At 47.8% G+C, this 27,873-nt stretch overlaps 1 protein-coding gene across 1 annotated transcript in view; it reads left to right on the top strand.

The window, feature by feature from the left end:
- Window positions 1–795: 795 nt before the first annotated feature.
- GPR37 (G protein-coupled receptor 37) overlaps window positions 796–27,873 on the top strand; it is a 110,593-nt gene continuing 83,515 nt past the window's right edge. The window contains exon 1 of the mRNA XM_069229647.1: window positions 796–2,806. Coding sequence (XP_069085748.1) covers window positions 1,892–2,806 — 915 coding nt within the window. The 5' untranslated portion in view covers window positions 796–1,891. The remainder of the gene's footprint in view (window positions 2,807–27,873) is intronic.

The raw sequence follows: 27,873 nt of genomic DNA, 5'->3' as shown, positions 1-27,873 counted from the left end.
ATTTAAATCACAGGCAACCAGGCTGTTTGATCTTTTTGGCAATGTGCTCTTTGAATGCGAGGCTCAAGTAAAAGGTGAATGTAGGGGATTTGGAGTGCTTTGTCAACTGGAGAAAGAAGCCGTTTAGGTTTAAGTTTTTATGTGCATATACAGAAGCGTACTTTCCATTTGTGTAGCAGGTGCAGTGGCACTAGGGCCCGGAGGACTTATGGGTCCACTGAATCCTGATTGTTGTATTTCACACTGCAAACTGTTGCCTGGGACGGTGTAGTGTTAGGTTTATGTTATTGAATTAGGTTTATGTTATTGGATGTTGGCATCTTCCTTATGTTGTCTACTTCAATAAGTAACGATGACTTAAGTTTGATATGTTCAGATTTGAATACGTTTATACTTGACTGCGCGCGCTGTGCATTCTCTCTTCATGGTATCCAACTACAATTGTACCAGTTGTGGATTGAACTCCGTGGAATCGAGATGGGCGAGGCCTGGGCTCCTTTATTACAATAAACTTCAAGGTATTTAAATCATCAACATTTGTCATCCAATTGATTCCACAGAAAGCATTCCCCTCCTTACACGAGTACGCATTACATACAGCGTGACACTATACATATTCATTCTTTCTCTCTCCCATGGCTCGCGACCTTAAAACTCGCTGTCCAACGTGTAACTGTCTTTGTATCGCGCAGCCCATCACACTGATAGCCTCGAAGAACATACAGTAAGCGAATTAGAAGACAACATCGCTACACTACCATGCTTAGCTGGCCCGATGTCTGTAGTAATTGTGCCCTTCCCTTCCCCTGTGGCTCCCTTTTCCTTCGCTGCCTAATTTGGGATGGCAGCTCGTCAAGGCAGAGGCTCCGTCTCCAGCAGCCCCGGGGCACGCACAGCTCAGCGCCAACACACCGAGCGAGGACCCGCAGCACGCAGAAGCTCCTGCCTGGCGCACTAGGGACTCAGCCAGGCGAGCTGCGGACGAGTCCGCCCGAGGCCACAGGGGGAACCCGCCTCCTTGAGAGAGACTTAGCTTCAGAGTGGCGGAAGGGAGGGGAGACAGAGGGAGAGGGGGGAGTGGTTGGGTTGGCCTTCGTAGGCGCACTTCATGCAGGCAGCGCCCCCTCCAATGGCAGCGCCGTGCGCAGGATCGCTCTGTCTCCACATCCAGACCCTCCGCTCCTTCCACTAAAGGCAGCTTCGGGAAACACATCGAAGGCGTCCCGGGCTCCACAGCTTCTCTGCTAACCGGACTTTAGCAGACACTGAAGAGAGCTTACAGAAGCGGGTGCCAGGGCGGGCATGGGCGCATACCGGGGTTGGAGTAGGGTGTGAGCTGTGCACACCTGTGCCCTGCGCTGAAGAGCATCGTTACCAACCACTAATACGGCGAGACAAGACAATCGTCCGGAATCGTGACGGGGCCGCTGCTTTTCTTGTCTAAAGTTGCATTGCTTTAAGCGAATTATATAGAGAGTATTCGGTGCAATTGCGAGGATGCAAAGTGACGTACTAGTGCAAAGCAACTGTTCCCATGAAGACACTGCCACGGCAACGGGAGGCGGGCTTGGATGTCAGACTGCAGCTGAGCTCGCGACAGGGAGTAAGTAGCACATAAAGACGGCTACTTTCCTTCAACTTGTTGAGCACGAGAATACTGGCTCGTGAGAGGACAGAAAGAGGCTGGTGGTTTATTTTGTTACTTCTTTAATGCTGCATGGTGTGGAATAAGGTTTGGGTGGTTTGAACTTGCAGAAAGAGCGAAGTCCGCAGCTAATTAATAATCCATATCCTCTCGGTGCTGCAACTGCCCCCGAGGCCGGGATCCGGTGACATGCCTGGAAGTGTCACCTGGCAGGGCGGCTGGTGAGCGGAGCCAGCGCCTCGAGCGATGCGGCGTCCGGCGCTCTTTGCGTTGTGCCTTTCTACCTTGTTCGCGTCCAGAGTCCCAGCCCTAGTGACCGCGGGCGCTCCAGGGAAGTGGGAGCAGGGCTGGTTACACCAAGTCAAGAAGACCCTCAGCCTGTCCCAGGAGCATGGACCCTTGGAGCCGGTGCTCCCAAAGGGTCCCGAACAGAATGCTGAAAGCAGGCTGGACTTGGACGCCGGAAACAGCAGCCAAGGAGATAAAGGGCCTCCAGGACAGCTCGAGACCCAGCTGTCAGTCAGTGGTGGGCCGAAGTTTAACTTTGGGAGTCATGCAGCCCTAGCAACGGGGTACACTTTTGTCATCCTCCCGGGGAGGTCCATACAGCCCGCAAGAGCTGCAGAGGGTCTTCACTATAGAAGCAAAAGAGCATCCGGTGGCTCCCAAGAGAGAAAAAGCAGAGGGAAAAACAAGAACCCAAGGAACGAAAGTTCCCTTAAAGGGCACATGAATGAGTCTCATCAGACTCCCACGGCTCCACCAGTACCGCAATACCTAGCTCTCAATGACTCCTACATTCTGCAAACAGTGCCGGATGACTTGGAAATAAACCAGGGTCTGTTCCCCAGAAACACCAGCAACAAGAGGCCCCGCCTGAAGAACCCCTTCTACCCACTGACCGAGGAGTCCTATGGGGCCTACGGGATCATGTGCCTTGCGGTAGTCATCTTTGTCATCGGAATCATGGGCAACATGGCCATCATGTGCATTGTCTGCCACAACTACTACATGCGGAGCATCTCAAACTCGCTGCTGGCCAACCTCGCCTTCTGGGACTTCCTGATCATCTTCTTCTGTCTGCCCCTGGTCATCTTCCACGAGCTCGCCAAGAAGTGGCTCCTCGAAGACTTCTCTTGCAAAATTGTCCCGTACATTGAGGTAAATATGGAAGGCCTACAAATACAGCTGGCAAAAATTGCAGTGACAGCTTTTTAATGTATTTCTTCGGAATAGTATACTACATGTAGGCCACTAATTCACACAACTTGTTACATGCACAAGCATGCACAAGCCTGACTCATGCCTGGAAAGTTTATAGCTTACGTGCACGTATTTTGGGCGGGTCAAAAACCATGACATCTGTAAATGCATGTGATAGACGTATGTAACCACAGTTTTGTGCTTAGTTTTAAAGGAATGTGTGTTCTCAGGTGAACAAGGGAGTGGGTAGGGAATAAAATGCAAATACAGTAAAATTCCAACCTGTCACACTATGGCATGAATTTGCGAACATTCTGCAAGGTGTTCACAACACTTATCTTACTCAGTACCTTACGCCTCATGGATCTTGCATGAATGCTGCAGAAATGTCTGAAATTGTACCAAATAGTAAAACAATATTTTCTTTTTATGTAGTCCTGTCAGCTGCACTCGTGTTATTCGTTGCAGTACAATTAACACGTGTTGTTAAAGCCCCACTTCTCGACTTCTTGATGAGTTAGTTTAGCATGGCCTTGAACTTGTGATTTACGGGTGTTAACAGATGCAAGTAGAGATTCATTAACTCACTGATCCTTCTTGCCAGATCATCTGGGAGTGGAAAAAGACATACATTTAAAGAAAAATTCAAAAATTCACATATTTTCCATTTCTTGTTATACATTCTGAAGCAGTACATACAGTATGCACACATAAGGTTAGAAAATTGGCGTAAATCCTCTTAAGCATGCACATATATTCTGGAAATGTCTGTGAAGCAGCAAATACCAATTTAATAAGGTCAGACGTGCAAATAAAAGCGCACATGTTGTAATTTACGAGGGTGAACTGCGGGATTCAAGACAAAGAGCTTCACACTGACTACAACCTCTTTCTTTAAACACATTGTTGAATGTGTCTGTCGTTATATGCTTGTCCATATCAACCCCATACTCACCTCTGCTTTAATCCCCTTCCTTTCTGTTTTTAAACCGGAAGAGGGCTTTCTTGGGCAGTTAATCTGCTAATTGCCTGGAGAGTCAGGCATGACTTAAGTACCAATCTACCCACCTTAAATCAGTGCAGCTGTTCATTAGTCTTTAAAAATAAAAAGGGCCGGGTTGGCTGCCAGGTTAGAACACACATCCAGGGAGTCTGCCAAACAATGCAGACTCCAGCTGGCAAAAAGCGAGTCACAAGCCTGGATGGCGACTTTGGATAGACACTGAAATAAAAAACTAATAGCACCCACTGCTGCCAGTCAGCGAGACTGGTGCGGCCCAGGTCTTGATGCATGTTAGCATCATCTTAAGTGATGCTGAGGCAGGAGGTGGCACGTGATTGATGCGACCACACCTACTTCCTTCAGCAATGCAACACTCGCAAAAGAGAAATAAAATCACAACTCTCAGATTTGTGGTCTAATTTGTGATGGGCACCTGCAAACAAGAATAACAACGAGGACGATGTGTAAAACAAGAACAGATTTACAATTTGTAAATCTACTCATATTAGCTACAAAGATAATGTTTTCTGGTTCACAAAACTGCACTCAAAATCAACAATAATCAAAGGCTTCCACGCGTACACCTATTTTCTTCGCTTCCAGTGTCCTTGATTTTCTGCAGTCCATTAATAAAGTAGTTAGGGAAAGATGTCCGTTTTTTGTTTTTATTAGAGTAGTCCCTTGGCCTTCATCCTCTAAAAGAAATGTTTATTTTTGCAGTAGTGTATACCTACTGAATACTATTGAAGTTCATAAGGCTAAGTGGCTTGCACCGTGTGAATTACCATCAAGAGTGTTTGTAAATAATTGCAAAGTTGTAGGAGCGCACTTCCTTTTAACTAATTGACTGCCAGATCTGTTGCAGTTGTACATGACAACTGTGCCCATGTTGGGCGCTACAACAAGGCCACTTTCAGGAGCTGCTTTACAACACACCGTAAAAGACCACAGGATGGTACAACAGATAAATACGTGGCTCAGAAAGTTCTTGTTGCTAAGGGAAGGAACACTGAAATGACAGAATGACATTTTGCTTGCCGTTCTGACATCATGTGCTCAGCCCTGAATGTGCTTGTTAATATTAGCAGATCCCATGCTGCACACCTGTTACCTGAGTGCGCTATAAGGGTCACTAAATTATCGCATTTTGCATCGTTGATCATACATCAACATGGGTACCTGCACGTGTTTACAAATGAATATAGAGTGGATTAGTGACAGAATAAATAATTGTTTTATCCACCCGCCCCCTTTGCTAACAACCCAGACAGAAATTCCTGTTAGCCAGTTACAATCGAATTCTGATTGGTCCAGTTGGTGGCCTAGAGGGTTGTGAAAATCCATTGCAATAATACTGGAAACAATTCATAGTGAATCCAGTTTCATATGTACACTGATTTATGGAGCCTCACGCTGTTTGCTATGGGTTTGAGTTTGCACCTTTATCTGAGAAGTAGACTGTGTAATCCTTTTCAGCTATATATATATGATCTTTATCCAGAAACGCGTGCCGCAGCTCAATCCGGAAGTAACCAATTGTAATTGGCCAACTTGAATTCCCCCCAGGAGATCCTGGTTTGTGCCTAAAATGCGGATTCGTGTAATGCTTGTTCAAAACAACTGGAGTAACCTTTATTTCCCCTACACATCTGTTCGCATGTGTAAGATTTGATAAACAAGGGAGGTTTAATCCTGACTTTTAAGGTCGGCACGCAGTCTCTTCGTTGGCACCTGTTTTATGGCATAACCTTCCTATGAAACAGTGGATACATATGTTGTGTTTTAATATTAGTCAAACTCCTAAACTTTTCAGTTGCGTCATTACTACCGAGTCAGGAACTGCAGCTACGGGAATGAGATCATATTTTATTCGCCATACAAAGGCGTCATTCATCATAAACACGTAATCTGTTCTTCTCGAATGTACAGGCAACCTGCTCATCTCTTCACTATCGGCAGAGCTCCTTGTTGTTTATATTTAGCAGTAAGACGTCCTTATAGACAAAAGAGAGCAGGTACGGTTTTCCCCATGTGTATTATTAATTTAAAGATAGGTTTCATGCCATATTTATTAGTCGCACACCCTGTACTCTTAGATCACATGATCGTAGGAGTAACACCAGAACTGACAGCCACGAGTACTCTGGGGCATGTGTACTGTTTTCTATTTCCTCCTCTTTCTCGCCGCATGTGAGATGAAGCTCATGTGATAATTAATGTCGCGAACAGCTGGGTAAACGTTAAGTGATCGGAACGTTTCACGAGGTGAAATTTGTAGTAATTGCTTAGGGAACCTGAATATGACATCAAGGGGAGAATGGAACCGGGATGTCTCTGATTTCCGCACGCCTTTTGAGAGTGCATCGATGGTAATTTCAGATGCCTGTTGGTATGACATCACTGCCACGGACCCTAGCGCACAGAGGTCTTTCAGTTTAGAACGCTACACAAACATCACCATCTTGTTTGTTACACCTCTACCAGGGGACATGAGGTAAAGCTGTGTCCTCATCCGTCTTGGGATTGCAATCACTGGGATGTAAGTGTGCCACGCTTCCACAGTTCGCCAATGAAAAGGATATTTAGCCATTAAGGAGTCATCCTCCGTGCTTCCACATTGTGGGTGGTCGCCTCTCACTATACAGGAGCTTTGGGGTTCAGGGATGTCCGCATGCCGTCCACTTTGGTGTATATTTAGATGGAAACAACAAATATGTTTTCTCAGAAAAAAACCTAAATGTGCAAACAGGGATGAGCTTCTTGAGACACCAGATGGTAAAAACTGGTAAGGTCTTCTGGGTAGTCATAGCGAACAAGCATGCGTTTCACTTATTATGAATTTCAACGGTGATTGTTTGCATATTTGTTGATTATTCGGAATAATCGTCCAGACTTTACTTTTTGGCGGGTCTACGAGTTTGCCTTACCCATGTCCACTTCATCCTATTGCAGTTTGTGGATCAACCTTCCTCCATAATCCCTTCAAAGTTCAGATGCCAAAGCCACAAGTCTGAGTGCATGTAAAAATCCATATTGCTCCACAATAAGTGATGGTTTGTACATTCACGTAGGAGTTTGCTTATTCATCTTCCAAGTAGTCAGTGGTCCCACGTCCAGACGTTCCAATTTATTCATTCACTACACATGCTAATCCCTGTAATCCGTAGTAGCGTAAAGCACCTGCTCCTGATGCTATGGGCCTAAGACTCATGGAGGAGTCAATGGATTTTACAACGGTGCCAGCAGTATCATACAGTGCGTCAGTGATTGTGTATGCTTCTGTAGACAGTGCTTACCTTGTTAAAAATTAAGTGCAGGCCCCAACAGTTTTTCTTAGGAGTCCGCTGCTGCTAAATGCCAGAGTTGACAAATACCAGCAGTGCCCATTCCTGGCCCCATTTTATGCTGCATTCTTCCACCACCCTACACTTCCTGTCTATAACTCTTATAGGATAAGTTTATTCCTGCTTTCTCCATTTGTCTGTTTTCCTGTCTATCTCGTCCTCCTTCGTTCTTATTTTTCTGCCTTTCTGTCTCTTGGTCTGGTCAGAGTTCAAGAAGAAAAATAATTCCTAGTCCAAAAAATTGAGTGTGGTAGTCCATCATCTGCAACTACTTGTGCATGTAAAGCACTGTTTCCAGAACACTCTATGGTGGGAGCTGTCTTTTGGCACCGAGGGTACACCGCTTCAAAGAAGCCAGTGCTGCTGCTGGGTAGAAGCAGAGCACTTGGTGGTAAGGACATTACAGGAGGAGAGCGGCACAGCAGGGCCTGCCTGAAGAGTAGACATCTAGTCATGCCCTCTTTTTACAGTTCAACGTGAGCAAAGGAGTGTAAAGCAACTCACTTAGGGCCTGATTAAGAGTTTTGCAGATGTTTTTGCCCATCTGCCAAACATCCGACAGGGAGGTTACTCTCATAGTGGTTGCCTCCCCACCGGGCCCATTAAGAGTTTCCGGCTAGGTCTGTGGGTGAAAATCTGAGTTTCTGCCTGCCGGCCTAGTGGGAAACACTCTACAGCATTGTCTCTGGCTCATAATTGAGCCGGAGGCAATACTATAGGATGCAGGGTGCACCAGCACCCTTGCAATTTTCACTGTCAGGAAAGCAAACAGTGAACACTGAAACAGTGTTGGCCAGGGGGACCTCTGCACTGCCTATTTCAAGGGCATGGGCAGTGCAGGCTCCCCCTGAGGCCCCCTGCACCTGTTCTCCACCAGTCTTTCCATGGTGGTGTAACAGTCATGAAATGGCTGGGGGAAAACAACGTCATAATCTCCAGCAGTACTGCCCTGGCGGATTAGTACCGCCATGACTGCCAGACCGCCGGAATGACTAATCCTGGCGGTGCTGGTGGTCTGACTGCGGCACAACTGCCATGGTCATAATATGGCGTTTGGACCGCCTCATTTGACAGCAATTCGTACGCCACCGCGACTCTGGCGGTCAAAGGACCGCCAGACTCGTAATGACCACCTTAATGTGCACAAAGAAAACCCTGGCAATTATTTGCATACCATTCACGTTGTGCCAGTGCATGGGTGTGAGTACACTCAATCATGTACACATTCATTCCAAAAATTGTCAATGACAAGGTCTATTTTATACATTCTTTTCACTTCCAAAATAAAACTATTTACAGTGTAAATCTCTCACCTGTATGTCCATTAAAAGTCTCCTTTGTTGGGTCATTATTTAGGGTGTAGTCGTGGGACAGTTGTAGTATGTGTAACTCAAAAAAACATCTTCCTCGCTGTTTTCTTCTTTCCTAATGTGACCCATTGTGCAAATGCTTTTATGGACTCTCTGGATTCCGATTTGAAGTCAGTAGGATTTTATGAGATTTGTATCAGTAACCGCTTGCCAGTGGGACAATGCAAAATAGTTTGCTGAAATGTTATCATTTCCATAATTCCATTCCATGATAATAATATTTTGCTAGGAATGGATTGGGTAGGTATTTTACTAGCAGGCCTGCTATTACTTAATACTTATTACTGCAATGAGACTCTGCAACCAAACTCTGTGATAGAAGAAAGTTGAGGAAAGTGCAGGTTACCTGTGCCTGATCCTAACTAATTCATGGATTATGTCCCAGAGGATGTCTTGCATTGTTTATGTGGCAAACCTAGTCATGCGTATTGTTAGAAATGGGGTTTCTGGTTGGCTAGGGTATGCACCTCAGCCAGGCAGAACTTACCCACTCTAGTCAGGGCAAGGGAGTTACACGTCCAAGATAACCCCTGCTCACCCCCTTGGTAGCTTGGCACGAGCAGTCAGGCTTAACCCGGAGGCAATGCGTAAAGCGTTTGCACAACACACACATACATGTGACGCAACATCCCCACCACAAAGGAAACACAACACCAGATTATATAAAAATACACTGTATTGTACACAACGTAATTATTAGACCAACATCACATAACAGTACTATCCTGCTACCTTAGCAGTTGTCAGAACGTTACACATTAGTTACTCTGCAAACTAGCAGTAGTCACACATAACACACAGGTTACTCAGTATTCTGCAACATAAGCAGTAGTCAGGAAACACGTTATCACATTAGCACACTTGTCATAAGAATATCATAAAACGCCCATAGTAGGAACATTAGAAAACCTATGGCAAGTTAAGCAAACATATTAGCAAGTCATGCCCATAAAAGGAACATGTGCACACATATGTAAAACCATCAAAGAACAGGTAGGCAATATATCACAATTAGAAAAGTCTGTAACAAGAACTTCAATTATGATCCTATTGGTCCATTTAAAAGTACCTGGTAGATGGTAGAGGCACCTCCAGTGCCTAATACGAATAATGGGGCCCCCGGCGCTCCTCTGCGCAAAACGGGGGCCTCCCTGATCTCCTGGGGTTAGGGGAGGGCGGCACGCACCTCCTCTAGATGAAAAACGGGCCCCTCTGAGGGCCGTCAACACTGGGGGCCCCCCTAGGCCTCCACCGGCCCTCCCGAGGGGGGCCCAGGTCAGGGAAACCTTTGAAGGGGGAGGGGGGCGCCTCGCACCCCCTCCTGAGTGCCGAGGCTTCTTCAGGCGGGGGAGAGGTGTCCTCCTCTCCTCCCGCCCCACGGACAACAACCGAAGCCTTCCGAGGCTTCCCCAGGCGAGGGAGAGGCGTCCTCGTCTCCCCTCGCCTTCCCTATGGCATTCCGGCCCAAGGCAGGGCCTTCCGGTGCCCCGGGGGGACTCCCAAAAGCAGTCCTCGCCCCGGGGGCACCAACAGGAGCACGCTTGCTCCTTATAATAAAACGGAGGTTTCCTTCGTGCCCTGGGGGGCACAGTGCTGAGCGCGGACCTCGCGCTTCACAGAATTTACTTCCCCGGGCTGCGGCGGTGATTTTCATCAACGAAGCGCTTTTCACAGCGCTTAGGAAAATTATGCAGCCTGGGCTGTGGCGGTGATTCCCAACGAAGCGCTTTTCACAGCGCTTTAGGAAAATTATGCAGCCTGGGCTGCGGCGGTGATCTGGGCTCAAAATAAAGCGCTCTGCACAGCGTTAAGGCCAAATCTGACGCCCGGGCTGCGGCGGTGATCCTCTGCAGCAGCTTTAAGAAAGAGCGCTTTTCCTAAGCGCTAAGGCAATGCTGTAGGAGATCGGTGCAGGGGTCAGGGGCCACAGCACCCTGCCCCTGGGAACAATAATCAAGGAAAAGGTACAGGGCTGGTGGGCCCAGCTACAGGCCAGCACAAAGGATGCAGATGGTGGCAGTTCCTCCTAGTGACCAGGCAGGTCACAGGTCAGCACAGCAGCAGCAGTCCATGGCGGTTTCCTGGTGAGTCCATTCATCAGCGTTCTGTGTCCAGTTTCAAGTTCCAAGAATGTTCAAATTGTGGGGAAAATTCCCCTGTACTTATAGTCAGTTCTTACAGTGTTTTACAGTGGTAGGGAGAGGAGGTTCCAGCCAGTTACAACTGGTTCTGGGAGTGCCCCCTCTCTCCTTTCAGCACAGGCTCCAAACATCAGTGGGGGGTTAACGACCCTATTGTGTGAGGCCAGGGCACAGCCTTTACAAATGTAGGTGTGCCCCGCCTCTCCCTTCTCTCAGCCCAGGAAGACTATTCAGTATGTAGATGCACCTCAGTGACACCTCCACCCTCCCTGTGTACAGGCTGTCTGAAAAGTATGCACAAAGCCCCAACTGTCACTCTGCCCAGACGTGGATTGGAGTCAAGCTGCAAAACACCAGAATCATAAGCACAGATAAATGCGCACTTTCTAGAAGTGGCATTTCTGTGATAGTAATAAAAAATACACCCACACCAGTAAGCAGTATTTATTATCACCATCACAACCATACCAAACACGCCTACGCTAGCCCTCATAAATCAGACAATACCCCTACACATAAGGCAGGGCATTTCTAATGCAATCCTATGAGAAGGCAGCACTCACAGCAGTGAGACACCAAGTTAGGCTGTTTGTCACTACCAGGACAGGCCATGCAATATGGCACATGTCCTGCCTTTCTACATACATGGCACCCTGCCCACAGGGCGTACTTTAGGGGTGACTTACATGTAGTAAAAGGGGAGTCCTGGGCCTGGCAAGTAAATTTAGATGCCAGGTCCCTGTGGCAGAAAACTGCGCACACAGGCCCTGCGCTAGCAGGCCTGAGACAGGTTTGAAAGTCTACTTCAGTGGGTGGCGCAAGCAGCGCTGCAGGCCCACTAGTAGTATTTAATTTACAGGCCCTGGGTATAGAGATACCACTGTACAAGGGACTTATAGGTAAATTAAATATGCCAATCAGGTATAAGCCAATCATACCAACTTTAGATGGGAGAGCACCTGCACTTTAACACTGGTCAGCAGTGATAAAGTGCTCAGAGTCCTAGAGCCAACAGCGAAAGGTCAGAAAAACCAGGAGGAAGGAGGCAAAAAGACTAGGGATGACCATGCGTATGGCCAAAAGTCCAACACAACCCCCTACCAGCCAAAATCCAGGGGAGAACAATCAATACCTTGATGTACTTTCCTGATTGGGGCGATAGAACAAGGACCCAGGCCCACAACAGCAGGGGCATGTTCCAGTTCTACGCCTTCCTGACTCCACTGGGATCTCTCTGTCAATGCGTCCCAGGCAGCCTAGACCAACCCACGGGGATTCTCTAGCTGCCAATGGCCAGAACCAGGCCCCAGGCCATCTAGGAGCCTCTGGTCTCTGAAACCATAATGAGTGGGGGGCGGTAGCCCCAGGTGCAAAGCAACCTGTCTCCACTCCATTTCTGATCAGTTCAGGGGCTCTACCCTGCCACTGATCCACCAACCTAGGGTCCGCACCCATAGGTTCTACAGGGGCTAGAGGCGAGGCTCTCCTCCCTCTACCCCTCCTTCTAGGATCCCGCCCTCCTCTCCTAGGAGGGGTATCACCAGAATCCACACTTGCCAGGGTGCTGGGTACAGCAGCCCTGCACAACTTTCTCGCCAGCCCAGGATCACTACCTGGCGACTGACCACCCAACCCAGGGACGACACCCTTGGGTTGCACCGGGGTCCGGGGCGGGCTTCCCCCTCCCTGAACCCCACTTCCAGAGTCCTGCGTCTCCCCACCTCGGGAGAAGCCACCAGAAGTTTCACACAGGGGGGTGAGCGCACTAACCGCCCCCCCAACCAGGTCAGAGTTTACCCCCTGAACCTGTCTATCTAGTCCAGGGACGACACCCTTAGACTGGACCATTGCCCAGCGAACCAGGACTTCCTTGGGAGCACACCTACCCCCTACCAGATCAGAGCTTACCCCCTGAATCTGGCAATCCAACCCAGAGTCACTACCCTGCGGTTGAACCACTGCCCGGCGCACCAGGACTTCCTTGGGAGCACACGTACTCCCCATCAGGTCAGAGTTTACCCCCTGAACCTGATCATCCAACCCAGAGTCACCACCCTGCGGTTGAATCATTGCCTGGCGCACCAGGACTTCCTGGGGGGCACACCTACCCCCCATCAGGGAAACACTTTCCCCAAGGGCCACACAAGAGTCTGGCTGGCGCAGGTCTCCTGACCTCTGCCCATCGGACAGAGTCTGGATTCCCCCCAGCCCAGAAATGGTCTCACCAAGGTCATTCCTGGGGGGCTCTGCTCTCAGAGCTGACCCCTGACCCTCCAGGTTCTCCACTGGGGCCCGCAGCCCCCTCTCAACCCTATGTCTGGATTTCCGCCTCCTCCGCTGTAGAGCGAGACTACCAGACACCAGGACCGGCGGAACGCTATCACCAGCCACCCGCCTAAATCCTAATGACAAAATGGGATCCTTCTGAACAGCTGGCCCTACGGCACAGGTTAGGCTCACCTCCTGGCGTTCACTCATGGAACCTTCAGGGGCCTGGGACGGTATCTTGGGCACCTTGGGCCTCAGCCCAGCCCCATTCCCTCTCCTCAGAGACGGGACATGGGGTCCCTCACCCATCCCAGTCCACTGGGACCTACCTGGGACACTCCATTCCTTTCCCACCACACCTTGTTGGGAAACACCTAGACCACTCTCATTAGGAACACCCCCTAATGTCACACCAGACCCTCTGGTACGCAACCAGAAGTCTGCCTCCTTTGCAAGCTCCCTGGAGTCAGAGAGCTCACACACTGACAAGTGTTGGCGTAACTCTGAAAAACAACAACGAAACAGGTGCTCTCTGAGAATCAGATTAAACAGCCCTTCAAAATTGTTTACTGTGCTACCCTTCACCCATCCATCTAGTGCAATGCAGCAATCCTCCACAAACTCCTCCCAAGACTGGTGGGACAGTTTCTTACCACCCCTAAACCTTTTTCTGTATTCCTCAGGGGAAAAACCATACTTCACAATCAGTGCGTTCTTCACAGCGGAGTACCCCTCCCTGTCACTCTCTTCTAGAGTCAGTAGGGCATCCCTCCCCTCCTCAGGAATAAAACTCCCTAGGCCAGTTCCCCAATCCTTCTCAGGGATCCTGCGCTCTACCAGAGCCCTCTCATATTCCTTTAACCACTGACGTATGTCACCCCCCTCTTGGAACCTAGGTACCAGATCTATGGGTATGTGAGGAACATCTTTGCTACAGCACTGTACATTGCTGCCACCACTGGACTCCACCTGCAGCGCTGGTGAGTCCAGAACCTTCAGACTGCGCTCTAGAGCGAGTCTTTCTCTGGCAAAGGCCCTCTCTGCCTCTGCCATTCTCTCCTGTACTAAGGCCTTCTCTACCTCAGCCCTTCTCTCCTCAACAGCTAGGCGCGCTAACTGCAACTTCAGGTCCCTCTCTTCCCGCCTATCTCTTAGCTCATCAGGCGTCAAGGAATGAGAGGTAGCCCTGCTTCTTACACTGGACCCAGCAAGGGACTCCCTATCACTGGGGCCTTCCCTGTCAACTGGCGTCCCCAACCGGTCATTCTCACCCTCCTGATCAGTCTCTCTACCACTCTCTAGGGATGAGGTCTGGGAGCCCTCCCATTGGGAACCCTCGCTACACTCAGGATCCTCTGGGTACCCCCTACGCACACTCCCTCCCTGGGTAAATGTCACAAACCTTTCAAAGAAATTCAGAGATCTCCTGAGGTCCCCTTCTACAGGCAGCCCTCTCTCTCTACAGAACCCCTCTAATTCCCCCTGCGTGTAAAACAGCAGGTCCTCTAAATCAAAGGTAAGCCCCATCTTGAAAAGGTACAAATAACTCAACTGTGACAACCACAATACCCAAGCGTGAGAACTGAAAACAGAAAAAATGACCCAAGAGAGTAAGTTAAGAGAAGCCAAACATGTGATGGTCTAAACGCAATCCTTGTAGTGAAATAATGAGTCACAATGGTATTGTGCAAGCGCAAGTCCTATCCTCACCGCTGACTTCCAATGTTAGAAATGGGGTTTCTGGTTGGCTAGGGTATGCACCTCAGCCAGGCAGAACTTACCCACTCTAGTCAGGGCAAGGGAGTTACACGTCCAAGATAACCCCTGCTCACCCCCTTGGTAGCTTGGCACGAGCAGTCAGGCTTAACCCGGAGGCAATGCGTAAAGCGTTTGCACAACACACACATACATGTGACGCAACATCCCCACCACAAAGGAAACACAACACCAGATTATATAAAAATACACTGTATTGTACACAACGTAATTATTAGACCAACATCACATAACAGTACTATCCTGCTACCTTAGCAGTTGTCAGAACGTTACACATTAGTTACTCTGCAAACTAGCAGTAGTCACACATAACACACAGGTTACTCAGTATTCTGCAACATAAGCAGTAGTCAGGAAACACGTTATCACATTAGCACACTTGTCATAAGAATATCATAAAACGCCCATAGTAGGAACATTAGAAAACCTATGGCAAGTTAAGCAAACATATTAGCAAGTCATGCCCATAAAAGGAACATGTGCACACATATGTAAAACCATCAAAGAACAGGTAGGCAATATATCACAATTAGAAAAGTCTGTAACAAGAACTTCAATTATGATCCTATTGGTCCATTTAAAAGTACCTGGTAGATGGTAGAGGCACCTCCAGTGCCTAATACGAATAATGGGGCCCCCGGCGCTCCTCTGCGCAAAACGGGGGCCTCCCTGATCTCCTGGGGTTAGGGGAGGGCGGCACGCACCTCCTCTAGATGAAAAACGGGCCCCTCTGAGGGCCGTCAACACTGGGGGCCCCCCTAGGCCTCCTCCGGCCCTCCCGAGGGGGGCCCAGGTCAGGGAAACCTTTGAAGGGGGAGGGGGGCGCCTCGCACCCCCTCCTGAGTGCCGAGGCTTCTTCAGGCGGGGGAGAGGTGTCCTCCTCTCCTCCCGCCCCACGGACAACAACCGAAGCCTTCCGAGGCTTCCCCAGGCGAGGGAGAGGCGTCCTCGTCTCCCCTCGCCTTCCCTATGGCATTCCGGCCCAAGGCAGGGCCTTCCGGTGCCCCGGGGGGACTCCCAAAAGCAGTCCTCGCCCCGGGGGCACCAACAGGAGCACGCTTGCTCCTTATAATAAAACGGAGGTTTCCTTCGTGCCCTGGGGGCACAGTGCTGAGCGCGGACCTCGCGCTTCACAGAATTTACTTCCCCGGGCTGCGGCGGTGATTTTCATCAACGAAGCGCTTTTCACAGCGCTTAGGAAAATTATGCAGCCTGGGCTGTGGCGGTGATTCCCAACGAAGCGCTTTTCACAGCGCTTTAGGAAAATTATGCAGCCTGGGCTGCGGCGGTGATCTGGGCTCAAAATAAAGCGCTCTGCACAGCGTTAAGGCCAAATCTGACGCCCGGGCTGCGGCGGTGATCCTCTGCAGCAGCTTTAAGAAAGAGCGCTTTTCCTAAGCGCTAAGGCAATGCTGTAGGAGATCGGTGCAGGGGTCAGGGGCCACAGCACCCTGCCCCTGGGAACAATAATCAAGGAAAAGGTACAGGGCTGGTGGGCCCAGCTACAGGCCAGCACAAAGGATGCAGATGGTGGCAGTTCCTCCTAGTGACCAGGCAGGTCACAGGTCAGCACAGCAGCAGCAGTCCATGGCGGTTTCCTGGTGAGTCCATTCATCAGCGTTCTGTGTCCAGTTTCAAGTTCCAAGAATGTTCAAATTGTGGGGAAAATTCCCCTGTACTTATAGTCAGTTCTTACAGTGTTTTACAGTGGTAGGGAGAGGAGGTTCCAGCCAGTTACAACTGGTTCTGGGAGTGCCCCCTCTCTCCTTTCAGCACAGGCTCCAAACATCAGTGGGGGGTTAACGACCCTATTGTGTGAGGCCAGGGCACAGCCTTTACAAATGTAGGTGTGCCCCGCCTCTCCCTTCTCTCAGCCCAGGAAGACTATTCAGTATGTAGATGCACCTCAGTGACACCTCCACCCTCCCTGTGTACAGGCTGTCTGAAAAGTATGCACAAAGCCCCAACTGTCACTCTGCCCAGACGTGGATTGGAGTCAAGCTGCAAAACACCAGAATCATAAGCACAGATAAATGCGCACTTTCTAGAAGTGGCATTTCTGTGATAGTAATAAAAAATACACCCACACCAGTAAGCAGTATTTATTATCACCATCACAACCATACCAAACACGCCTACGCTAGCCCTCATAAATCAGACAATACCCCTACACATAAGGCAGGGCATTTCTAATGCAATCCTATGAGAAGGCAGCACTCACAGCAGTGAGACACCAAGTTAGGCTGTTTGTCACTACCAGGACAGGCCATGCAATATGGCACATGTCCTGCCTTTCTACATACATGGCACCCTGCCCACAGGGCGTACTTTAGGGGTGACTTACATGTAGTAAAAGGGGAGTCCTGGGCCTGGCAAGTAAATTTAGATGCCAGGTCCCTGTGGCAGAAAACTGCGCACACAGGCCCTGCGCTAGCAGGCCTGAGACAGGTTTGAAAGTCTACTTCAGTGGGTGGCGCAAGCAGCGCTGCAGGCCCACTAGTAGTATTTAATTTACAGGCCCTGGGTATAGAGATACCACTGTACAAGGGACTTATAGGTAAATTAAATATGCCAATCAGGTATAAGCCAATCATACCAACTTTAGATGGGAGAGCACCTGCACTTTAACACTGGTCAGCAGTGATAAAGTGCTCAGAGTCCTAGAGCCAACAGCGAAAGGTCAGAAAAACCAGGAGGAAGGAGGCAAAAAGACTAGGGATGACCATGCGTATGGCCAAAAGTCCAACACGTATTATTTGCAGTGTCATATTAATTGTCATACCCAAAGTGGATGGATCCTTACCATGCTTCCCTTGATGTGCCATTTCTACTGTGAAGTAGCGATTGGCACAACTCACCACTAGGGACTTCCATTACGTAATGAAGTGTGTAATCCTTCTGTGGAAATGATGCTGCCGTTTCGGGCTGATTTTTTTTTTAAATTATTCCGTATATACGACAGTGTGTAGCAGTGTACATCAGTCATGCTATTTACATAATTGAAATGGCATAGTGGAACACCTAATATGTCCCATATGTGCATTGCATTGGCCGAGCTTTCCACTCTTTGATCATTTGCGAAAGTGTAGCGACTGCTGCCACTAGTTTCTGTTTATGCTTGCGATGTTTTGTACAGCGCTCCCTGCAGCCTCGGTTACCTCTAGGCACAACTGTAGCACAGATGGAGCTGGGTCATGCTGTAACATGTAAGAATGCATAAGAAGCTGCTGACTCAGCAGCCTGAGCTAGAGGGGGAGGACCAGAGTAGAACTCGTGCTGTCACGCAAGGGCGAGAAGCTTGAGGTGGAGGCAGGTACAAGATGCGGTGGAGGGGGAGGGCTGTTTAACTTGTCACTAGGGGGCTGTAGTGAGAAAGACCAGGGTCTATAGGTGGCCGAAGACATGGCGGGGGGTATGTACTAAATGGGGATGGGCTAGCAGAAGAGACAAGAAGATAGAAAACCACTTTAGGTAGTCATTGCCAATAATAAGACCTGGTTTTACAACTTTACGTTGTCCCATTTTCACGTTTTCATTCTTCGACTTTTGACATTTTTGACAGTAATTTCAGGATGCTCAATAATACAGAGTAAACTTTAGATTGCATTGCCGGTGACAGGGTTTGATCCAGAACAGATACTGCACCAACCCTTCGAAGAAGAAAATGTTTATTATAGGAAGAAAATGTGTAACACGAGGGGCCAGATCATGTAGATTGTAACTGTGCCAAACGGTTTGCTCTGTCACGGGCCAATTTTGCTGTATTTTATGCTCCGAAGAGCAGTGAAAAAGTGCCTGAAACAATGACTAGCCATCGCAAACACAACTTTTTGTGGCAGTTGTTTTGCGTTGAAGTGGGTTCGAGACTAGGTGATAACTGGAATGTACCAACACGTACTTGCTGGCACTATTGTAATTTTGTGATCTGCCCTTATATGATAGTGTGCAGCCAGTTGAGACCAGAAACCGACATGTGATAGGGAGCCTAGAAACTTACTACCAGTGCTGTGTAGTGTGAAAGAGAGACGACACAGACATAGTTTGGTGGTATCTGGAACTGGCCCTGGGCACGTGCGCCCGGCCCCTTTTATTGCCAGGGTCACCTGACCGGTGACGCCTGTGTTGGGTGGGTGTGGGGTGTATGTGGGAGGCCAGCCCTCAGCAGAGAGGCTGGCCAAACACTAGAACGTGTCCAGCAGGACACTACATTCCTCCTAAACTTTAAGGAACAAAAACAAAGTCCAACCTGCAAGAGAAAAACACTGTAACAAAACACCACCATCAGTCCCTCGGCCTCGAGAAGGCAGGCCACAGGATTGCAGTGGGCAGGTGCAGCTGGGAGCACACGGATCCTTCTGCACGAGTTCATGATTTAACCAGTCACAGCCGGGCACGAACACTGTGTGGAAGAAATCTGGACTCTGACAGTCAGATGGTTGGATAAGTGTCCCACTGATGCGTTGTGGTTCAGTCCTGTGGGCACTCGTAGCGAGGCTGGTGGTGTTTACAGTTCAATTTGTTCCAATTGGGTGCGTATCATTCGAATTGGGTGCATCACAAACATTGGTGGAGTCCACTGTGAATCTGCTTGCCGAGACATCCTGGCTTCACGAAGGCCAATCCCTCGAAAACTGATGACATCTGTGATGGCGTGAAGTCCTCCTCTGGAACCTTTGTACATCCTGACACTCTGATGGCAGAGCTGCTTCCAGACCACCTCTCGGTTTTGGATTCTTCACTATGGAACTTCCTCGAGGCCTTTTCAATGGGTTTGCCACGGGATTGGCATGGACTGTGCTGGGCTGCATGTGGGCCATCTGCCGGCCGCTGCAGGGTCTCCGACAGGAGCCATGGTCAAATCATTCGCGCAACCACAAGGGTGGATGTTCCGTGGTCAGGGCCCTTGCCGACATGGATCAGGTGCATGCAGGTTTTCAGATGGTCTCAGGGCAATTGTCTATCACGTTGCCAGGAGGGTGTCTAGTTGGTGTCATGTTAATTCACTGAAGACAGTCTTGGTGTGTTGTAACCTGTTGGGAGTCTCCATTGTACAGCACTGTTTGTCTCTTTGACTTCATCGGTGGGGCAATGTCCAGTCCTCTCTCAATCTTGAGAGGCCCCTTGTCTGGGTTGTCACAGGACTGCTTGTGGTCTGCGCTGGGGCTGCTTGTGTGCCACATAGGGCAGCTTCATGACCTCCTAGGAGCCACTGCCTCGTCGCATGCAATTACAGGGATAGATGGGTCTAGGTCACAACTTTGCTCTTGCCACCGAGAGCAGGATACAGACAGGGCGAGGAGTTGGTCATTGGTTGACTGGTTCTTCAGAGCATTAAAGCAGAGGTGCAGGACTCCAGTCTGGTTGTTTAATTGCTCCTTTGATGAATACACATGGCAATGATGATGTTTGCCGTTTGGAGACCTGGACGACAAGGGATGTTGCTGGAGTAAGGGTGATTGGAGTAACTTCGTCACAGCGAGTGCAGTCTTTCTTTTGCTCATGTGCAGATGCTAGCAGTGGTGCCCTCTGCTTCAAGCAGCCGATGACAGGTGGCTTGGATGGTCACCTTTGACATGTGGGGTAAGTACGCAGTTCACGCATGGCGTCTTACATTTGGCACTCCCGCCGTGCTGTCTCCAGTGACGTCACCGCACCCTGGTGGCTGTCTTGTCTGTGGGTGCACTCTTCCTTTGTTGTGTGAGTCCTCCATCTCTTCACCCTGTTGATCTTCCATTCTTGTTCTTCTGTGGTCGTCAGGTGTTGCAGTGTGTCACACAGTCTCCTTTCTTTGTTGCAGTGTGACAGGTGATGTCACACAGTCTCCTTTCTTCCTTCTTCATAGCGTAGTGTTACTCCACACTTTCTTCTCCTTTGTTGTGGCGTCTGGCCACTTGTCTCCCTTTTGTGTGGACCTTCCGAAGGTCCTGTCCTGCCAAAGGATTAGGTGTTTCTCAGTGTTACTGGGTGGCATCATGCCACTTGGGGTGTGCGACTCTCCTCTTGCCTGTTGTGGGTCACTGCCGACTCCGTCTTGAGGCAGTGTGGGGGAGGACACTCCTTGTTGAGTCTCTGGCCCGTTGGAGGGCGGTGACGGCAGTTCACTTTCTTTTCCGCTTCTTCTTCATTGGAAGACACAGTGATTGCGCCTTAAGGCAGTGCCTTCTCGGCACTGGGTCCTGCTTGAAGTCTTTGTGTGCTTTGCAGGTGTGGTCGCTTCTGATGACCTTCTGTGTGATGGGCCAACGGTGGCCATCTTGTGTTGCTGAAAGGCCGGCTGGCATGGCCTCTTGTCCCGTGCGTTACGTCACGCTCTCGGGTGCTCTCTCCAATTTTGCGGCCGCTTTTCCATGTCGTCACGTTCTCTGGTGCAGCTCTCTGCACATGTGACATAGTCTCTTTCTTGTCCTGCGGTGATGTTCATCACTGCTGAGACGTGGAGTTCTTTCAGCGATGGCGTTGGATGGCCGCCAGGGGCTGCGCTGTCCATGTGCGCACTCTTCGTGCCTTACGTGGCACTTACGTCCATTTCTCATGGGTGCAGCCAGGTTGGAGCAGCTGCAGTCTTCTCCTTCCCTGTGCAGCGTTGTCTGCGTCGCGTCCTTCTTCCTCGCCGTTTCCATCTTCTGCGCTATTTCCGTCCAGGGGCGCACTCTTGGTTTGGAGCAGTCACTTTCTGAAAGTGCTTCTGTAGACTTGCCTTCATCCAATCTTGTTTTCCTTTTAACACAGGAATAGGGTGCAGTACCAACTTTGGCCACTGGATGTCACTAGTGCATTTTTCCATGCTTGAAAGACATTCTTTCTTCCTCTTGTGCCTCGTTTGTTGGAGACAGACACCAGAGAGGAACCAGGCTGGAGAGGGCTCTGGAGGGGGCTGCAGGTAAGTGTCTTTTCTTTCTTTTCTACTTTTTCTCTTCTCTTTTTTTCCGCACTGCACAGCCTCGTTTGAAGAGGCATGAAGAGGGCACAGATTTCAGTGAGGGGGGTGGGGGCTCCGTGCACTGTTTTTTTTTTGCAGGTGCGTGTCAGCACCTCAATCCTTCACTACTCGAATTTCTTCTTGGTTTGTTTCATAACGGGGGGCGCGGCCCTGGGCATTTTAGTACTTTGGTGCGTGTCTGCACCTCTGTATTTCAAATTGTTTTTGGTGCGTGTCTGCACCTTTGTAGTTCAAATAGTTTTTGGTGCGTGTCTGCACCTCTGTATTTCAAATTGTTTTCGGTGCCTGTCTGCACCGACGTTCTCTGTGACCACGCGGCAGCTGAGAGGCAGCTCTGGGCACTTTGCTTCTTTCTTGTGCGCAGCCCCAGCAGACTTGTCAAGGCTGGGGGCGCGCTTCAGCTGACAGGTGGGGGGCGGCTCCGGGCATTTTCACTCGGTGCACAACAGCACCATTTTCTTCCCACGCGGCCGCAGCTTCTTTCTTGCACGCTGCGTGCCGCGCACTTCTGGCGCTATTTGTGAAAAGGGGGTGCGGCCCTGGGCAATTTCTTCGGTGCGCGAGAGCCCCTTTATTCAAAAATGAAAAAGGGGCGACCGGCCCCAACCCCAATTTGGCACTTCCGCTCTCCTTCTCCCCACGGCGCGTGACAGCGCCAACTTAAAGGAGAGAGGGGGGACACGGCCCCCGGTCGTCTTCTTTATTATTTTGGCGCATTTCATTACTTCTTCGCACGGCTGCAGCAGCATTTCGGGGGGTGGCCATCCCCAGTTATTGTTTATAGGTTTTCACAATCTGCGGGCTGCGCGTTTGCCATACGCATTTTCCAAAGGGGAGCAGCCTTGGCCATTACTGCATTTGTTTGTTTTTCGTAGTGCGTAGCAGCACCATTTTCAACCTCGATGTGGAGGGTACACCTGGCCTCACCTCATTCTTGGTGCAATGCCGGTCGGCGCTCTCGTTTCCCTCATCTTTTCAGGGCTCACGGCGGGCACCAGTCTCTCCACCGGGTTATTGTCCTGTTTCCTCCATGAGGGAAGTAGTAGTCTGCGGCCACGTGGGGTTGCTGTACCCGCCCTCGTCGCCAATGTAGTGTTGGGGCCCTAGGCCCCCATGCTTCTGAAAGAGAGACGACACAGACATAGTTTGGTGGTATCTGGAACTGGCCCTGGGCACGTGCGCCAGGCCCCTTTTATTTCCAGGGTCACCTGACCGGTGACGCCTGTCTTGGGTGGGTGTGGGGTGTATGTGGGAGGCCAGCCCTCAGCAGAGAGGCTGGCCAAACACTAGAACGTGTCCAGCAGGACACTACAGTGCTGCTGGAACAGTTTTCAGAGTGGGGGTGCTGGCGTCAGTGTTATGTCTCTGCAGTCATACAGATTGTGAAAAGTACAAGCGTAACACAAAGAACAAGTGTAGCAAATGAGTCATGCTCATTCAACAGGACTGTGGTAAAGGTGTGGTATGGTGTGGTATGAGGACGGTGGTGCATTTAGAAACACACTGTTGCAAATATATTACTAATACGTGGTGTGGTAGTACACTGCCATTTACATACAACACATTTTCTATTGGAATAGCCACTAAATTTGTACAGACGTCGTTTTTACTGATAGAAATATACACAGCATGAGTGATAATGTGTGGAAGTCGCGTTTCAGTGAAGATTTACTATTTGCAGGTTGCTGGAGGTGTTGATTTGTTTTGATCCCATTAGAATACTTGTTTCCATCACACAAAAGGTGCTTCAACTGAGCTTTTCTAACTGCTAATATAGATAGAAATATTTGTACAGTTCATGTTTCCTTGTGTACTGGAAAAAATAGGATCCAAAAGCCTTCCCTTTCACATGCAGCTAGGTCGTCACATAGTTGACTTTGCAAAATTCTCTCACCCTGTAGTCAGAGAAAGAAGAAAGAAAAGTAAACACCATGTTAAAAGAGGAAGCTTTAGTTTGCCGGAACACAGCCTGAAATATGACCTCTGTGACAAAATAAAAACAAAATTTAAAAGAATCCTTGTTACTCATTGGCCTTCTTAACTCCAGCTTGGTTATTTTGGTGGTGCTGTAGCACCCACTGCACTCCTACCTCCAGTGCCTATGAGACTGCATGCCGTTTACAATGCACACTGAGGCTTCACACATCTAATTCCATGCACTGGGACATCACATGACTAGGCATGCATCATAGCATTTATTTTGGTCAAGTTCCAGTTCTGAGATTAGATTACCACTCTTCAGTTCCATGTGAACAGTTATGAAACCTGTCCAGATCTGCTTCTCATTCATGTCATGCAGTGAATCCTATGCAACATTGCAGAAACCTATTTTCCTGATTGATAAAAGTAAATATTTTAATTTCCCAGCACCTTTCCTAGAATGTTCTTGCTACTCTCATCCTTTCACATTATTAAAGATTGAACAGCTCTCATTGTCTTTATTGAGAGCCATAATCAATGCACCTAAGAAGATGGCACTACGATTCTTCACAGATGCTTGCATTTTTGTTATCAAGAAGAATGGTAATAGTCATACGCAGTATTGTAAAGTAAAATGGATTTTTTTACCGTCATGCTCAATGGTCAAGACGAAATGTCTCAGCTTATTGTTGAGAACACTTGGTGGCTGTGGTGTGGTAGTACCTAGCAGGGAGAAAAGGTTTCCTACTTTTGAACATTTTTCAAATGGGCCCTTCTTTTGCTGAAAACAGAAGTGACACTTTCTTTGAACACAGCACTGGATTTTTAGTCGAATGCTCATGTGCTAGACTGCTTTTTGGGTATACATTCTGGAGTGAAATCTCTAGATAAAGTTCCGAACATTGTGTTTGTGTTACATTTTTGATGGAAGAAACTATTTAATTCTAGTGATATGCACCTCATAAAAATGATGACGATTTCACCCTGACTTAATACTGTGAAGTTGTTTCACATAACTATGCAGAGTAATTTCAAGAAATGTATTCTTAGACCTTATTAACTTCAATTGCTTAGTCATTATCATTAAAGGTTTTAAGAAAACAAATGGCAAAGTCATGAATGCTTCATGCTGTCCACCACAGGTTCCTTCTATTGTGCAGTCATTACACTGGCAACCCAAACCAAACCTAACCAAAGGTCAACACGTTTGGACTTTATTTACAATGGGCCTCTAGCAGTGATTAGTGCAGAGTGAGATAATTCAGATTTTATTGACAGGATGTGAAAACATATTTATTTCATTTGCTAAACAGACGTATGTAGCATTTCTACAACTAAATAGCATTAGTGCACTATACAAATAGAAAGGTTACAATTGAACTTCATGAATGAACTGTGAGGAACTGAGGTATATGCATGAGCACACTAACTGCAGGGTAATCCTTGCAGGATTGGACAGTGTAAGGCAGCTATAATGTCATGAAATAGTTGAAATGGAGATGAAGGATATGCATTTTCAGCACTTTCCGGAATGCGAGGTGATTTGGGTGGGGGCTTAGTAGAGGTAGGAGGGAATTCTCGAGATTGGCTGCAAAATCAGTAAAGTCATTAGCTTGATAAAGACAAGGCAGCATTGTAGATTAGAACATTTTATCTGCCAAACAGCCGCAAAGCAAACACATATGATTTAAGAACATTAAGATACACATTCCAAAAAACAGCTATCCCCATGATGCACCTGGGCACTACTACCATCTTGAGAAGTCAGAATGCTAATTTCTCTGTAATAGGCGTGTCCTGAAACTCTCTCTGTTAATTTTGTATGCAAACAATAAGAATAAATACACTGATTGATAGAAGTAAACTAGAAATCTATATCCGACAGCAGAACCTCACGACAAATAGGGTGAAGTGAATGAATAAATGTGTTCTTGAGGACCTCTAGTGCACCATTGCTCATTGTGTTAGCCTTGTGGGAACAAACATGCATAGCTTCCTCTTTTTGCACAGATGACTTACTTTTAGCAAAAAACAAGAACAAAAATTGAGGAGAGTAATCTAACTGAGGCGTAATATTTGTAAATTTTTGAGTAAAATTAGACTCCGCCCTTCTCTATGTTAAGAAAATTCATATTTTATGTGAAAACCAGGATAACCATTATCATGGATATTTAAGTCTTATTCTTTGTGTATCCATTGGATAAAAATGCAGTCAATTTAAACCAGATTCCTTTAAGGTATATTGTCTGTGGACTTCAGGATATCTTGATGACCTACCTTATCACACAAATCCTGGAGAAGCCATATCTCGTTCATTTCAGAGAATTCCTAATAAGATAGCAGGAGTCCTTGTTTTTTGCATAGTTTAAAGGATCTCTATGTTTAGACTGGAAGACAAGACTTTGTGGGAGGTTTTGTGCTGAACAACATACGTCCTGCAGTTCTAGAATCTTAGTAGGCAACACTTATTTATTCCATTTTTAAGAATCTAAAGTTAATCAGAATCCAGAGGCATTATAGATATGTGTGGTACAAGAAGAAAGACATGATCCCTGCTTCTTTTAGTTGTGTTTCTAATTGCTATTGTTCAGGGATCCTGAATGTGGGAGTGCAGAGCCCGAGTCCTGTGTTTTGAGATGCTGGGTGTCCAGAGATCGATTCACTACTCTGGAGATTAGTTCAGAGATTTGGCTATACCGTGAGTGAGCAAAGACGGACATACTGTCATTCCATTGGATATTCTAGCGATTGCTCTATTGATTCTTCAGTAGTTTTCGCTGGAAGATGTTTGAGCAGATACTGTAATTGCCCCCGGAGTGTCTTTTATTAATGTTTATCTTTCTGTCTAAGAATTTCCCAAGGGACGGAAGAGTTGGCTATGTTGTCCCTATTTGGTTATGTGATAGATAATCCTTGATATGTATGTTGTTCCAGTGTAGCCACACACTCATTAGTTTGGATGTAGCTTCCAACTCGTCAAGTACATCAAAAGAGTGTTTGCACATTATAATGCCATCCATGAATAAATGTCCTGCAATAACCACTTGTAGGATAATTGGAAAGTGTAATGGAATTTCTAAAGGGTTGGATTATAAACCCAGGCAACCTGCAAAGACACTTCTCAGACTGATGTTTTGGAAAGCTTTATAGTTTTTAGGGACATATTGGAGGCGCTGTGAAAGAAGGAAACACAACTTCACATCTGATCACCCCCCAGGTAGAAGCATTTAATACAGTATCCACCTGTAGAGGATGTAGAATGAACAATAATCTTTATTGTATGTGGTTAATCAAAATCAAAACCAACAATTTTAATATAAAAACAAGAAGTAAACTCAACAATTAACTCCGCACATAAAAAGCTCATAAATGAAAACAACACATGGGGGTGAATATCTCATAAAAGCCTATACAAAAAATATAATAGCTAATTGTTCATAAAAACAATTGACTTCAAAATTATATCAGACCACGATCACAAGCATGTGGAAGAGGCACACAAACTGTATAAAAGCCAACCTTGCTTCAGAAAGAAGAGAAGATTCACAAAGTGCTAGTGCTGAAAATAAAACTGCAGATTAATCATAACACATATTCAGGATATGCGCTATTATCTTCAGTGCCAACATTGCTTCCAATTAAGTAAATAACTCACAAAGTGCAAATGCAGTAAATTAGCTAAATTCTAGTAATTGGGTAGGTGTCCAAGAGGTAGGGGTAGCTGGGAGGAACCTTCTGTTCCCAGTGTGGGAGTAGAACCCCCTCTACGGACCCTACATCCATTAAACCTGTGCAGAAAAAAAACAAATGTGGTCAGCAGGCTATTTAAAACAGTATTATCTGGATTGAGGAAGACAATAATTGCCTGTCAAGGAGTGCGGACCCCAAATTGTTCCACTCTCGCCAAAGCCTGGCTTCGTGCTCATTCAACAGTGCTGGACAAAGGCACACAACATGTTCAAGTGATTCTTCACACTGGCCACCGCTCCCGCAAGAGGTTCCTTCTGTGGATCAATGTCCGCTGGCACAGTGCTTCAGGAAGGGCTACACCCCCAGCATAAGGCTCATGAATCTTGTCTTCCAATAAATAGAATATGTACAGGCCAAGTAAGATGAGGGAGATACTGGCTGGTATGTACTGATGACTGCCCAAGTGTGTTTGCAAGTGGCTGAATCAGAGTGGTATGACCAGAACCAGTCACAAATTTTAATACCCAGTTTGAATACTGATTGACTGTGGTTGCCTGCCCAGAGTTCCTTCAT

This window comes from Pleurodeles waltl, chromosome 4_1 (assembly GCF_031143425.1).
Source record: "Pleurodeles waltl isolate 20211129_DDA chromosome 4_1, aPleWal1.hap1.20221129, whole genome shotgun sequence".
Lineage (NCBI taxonomy): Eukaryota > Metazoa > Chordata > Amphibia > Caudata > Salamandridae > Pleurodeles > Pleurodeles waltl.
Note: the sequence above shows the minus strand (reverse complement) of the source record. Positions and strands in the feature narration are given on the sequence as shown.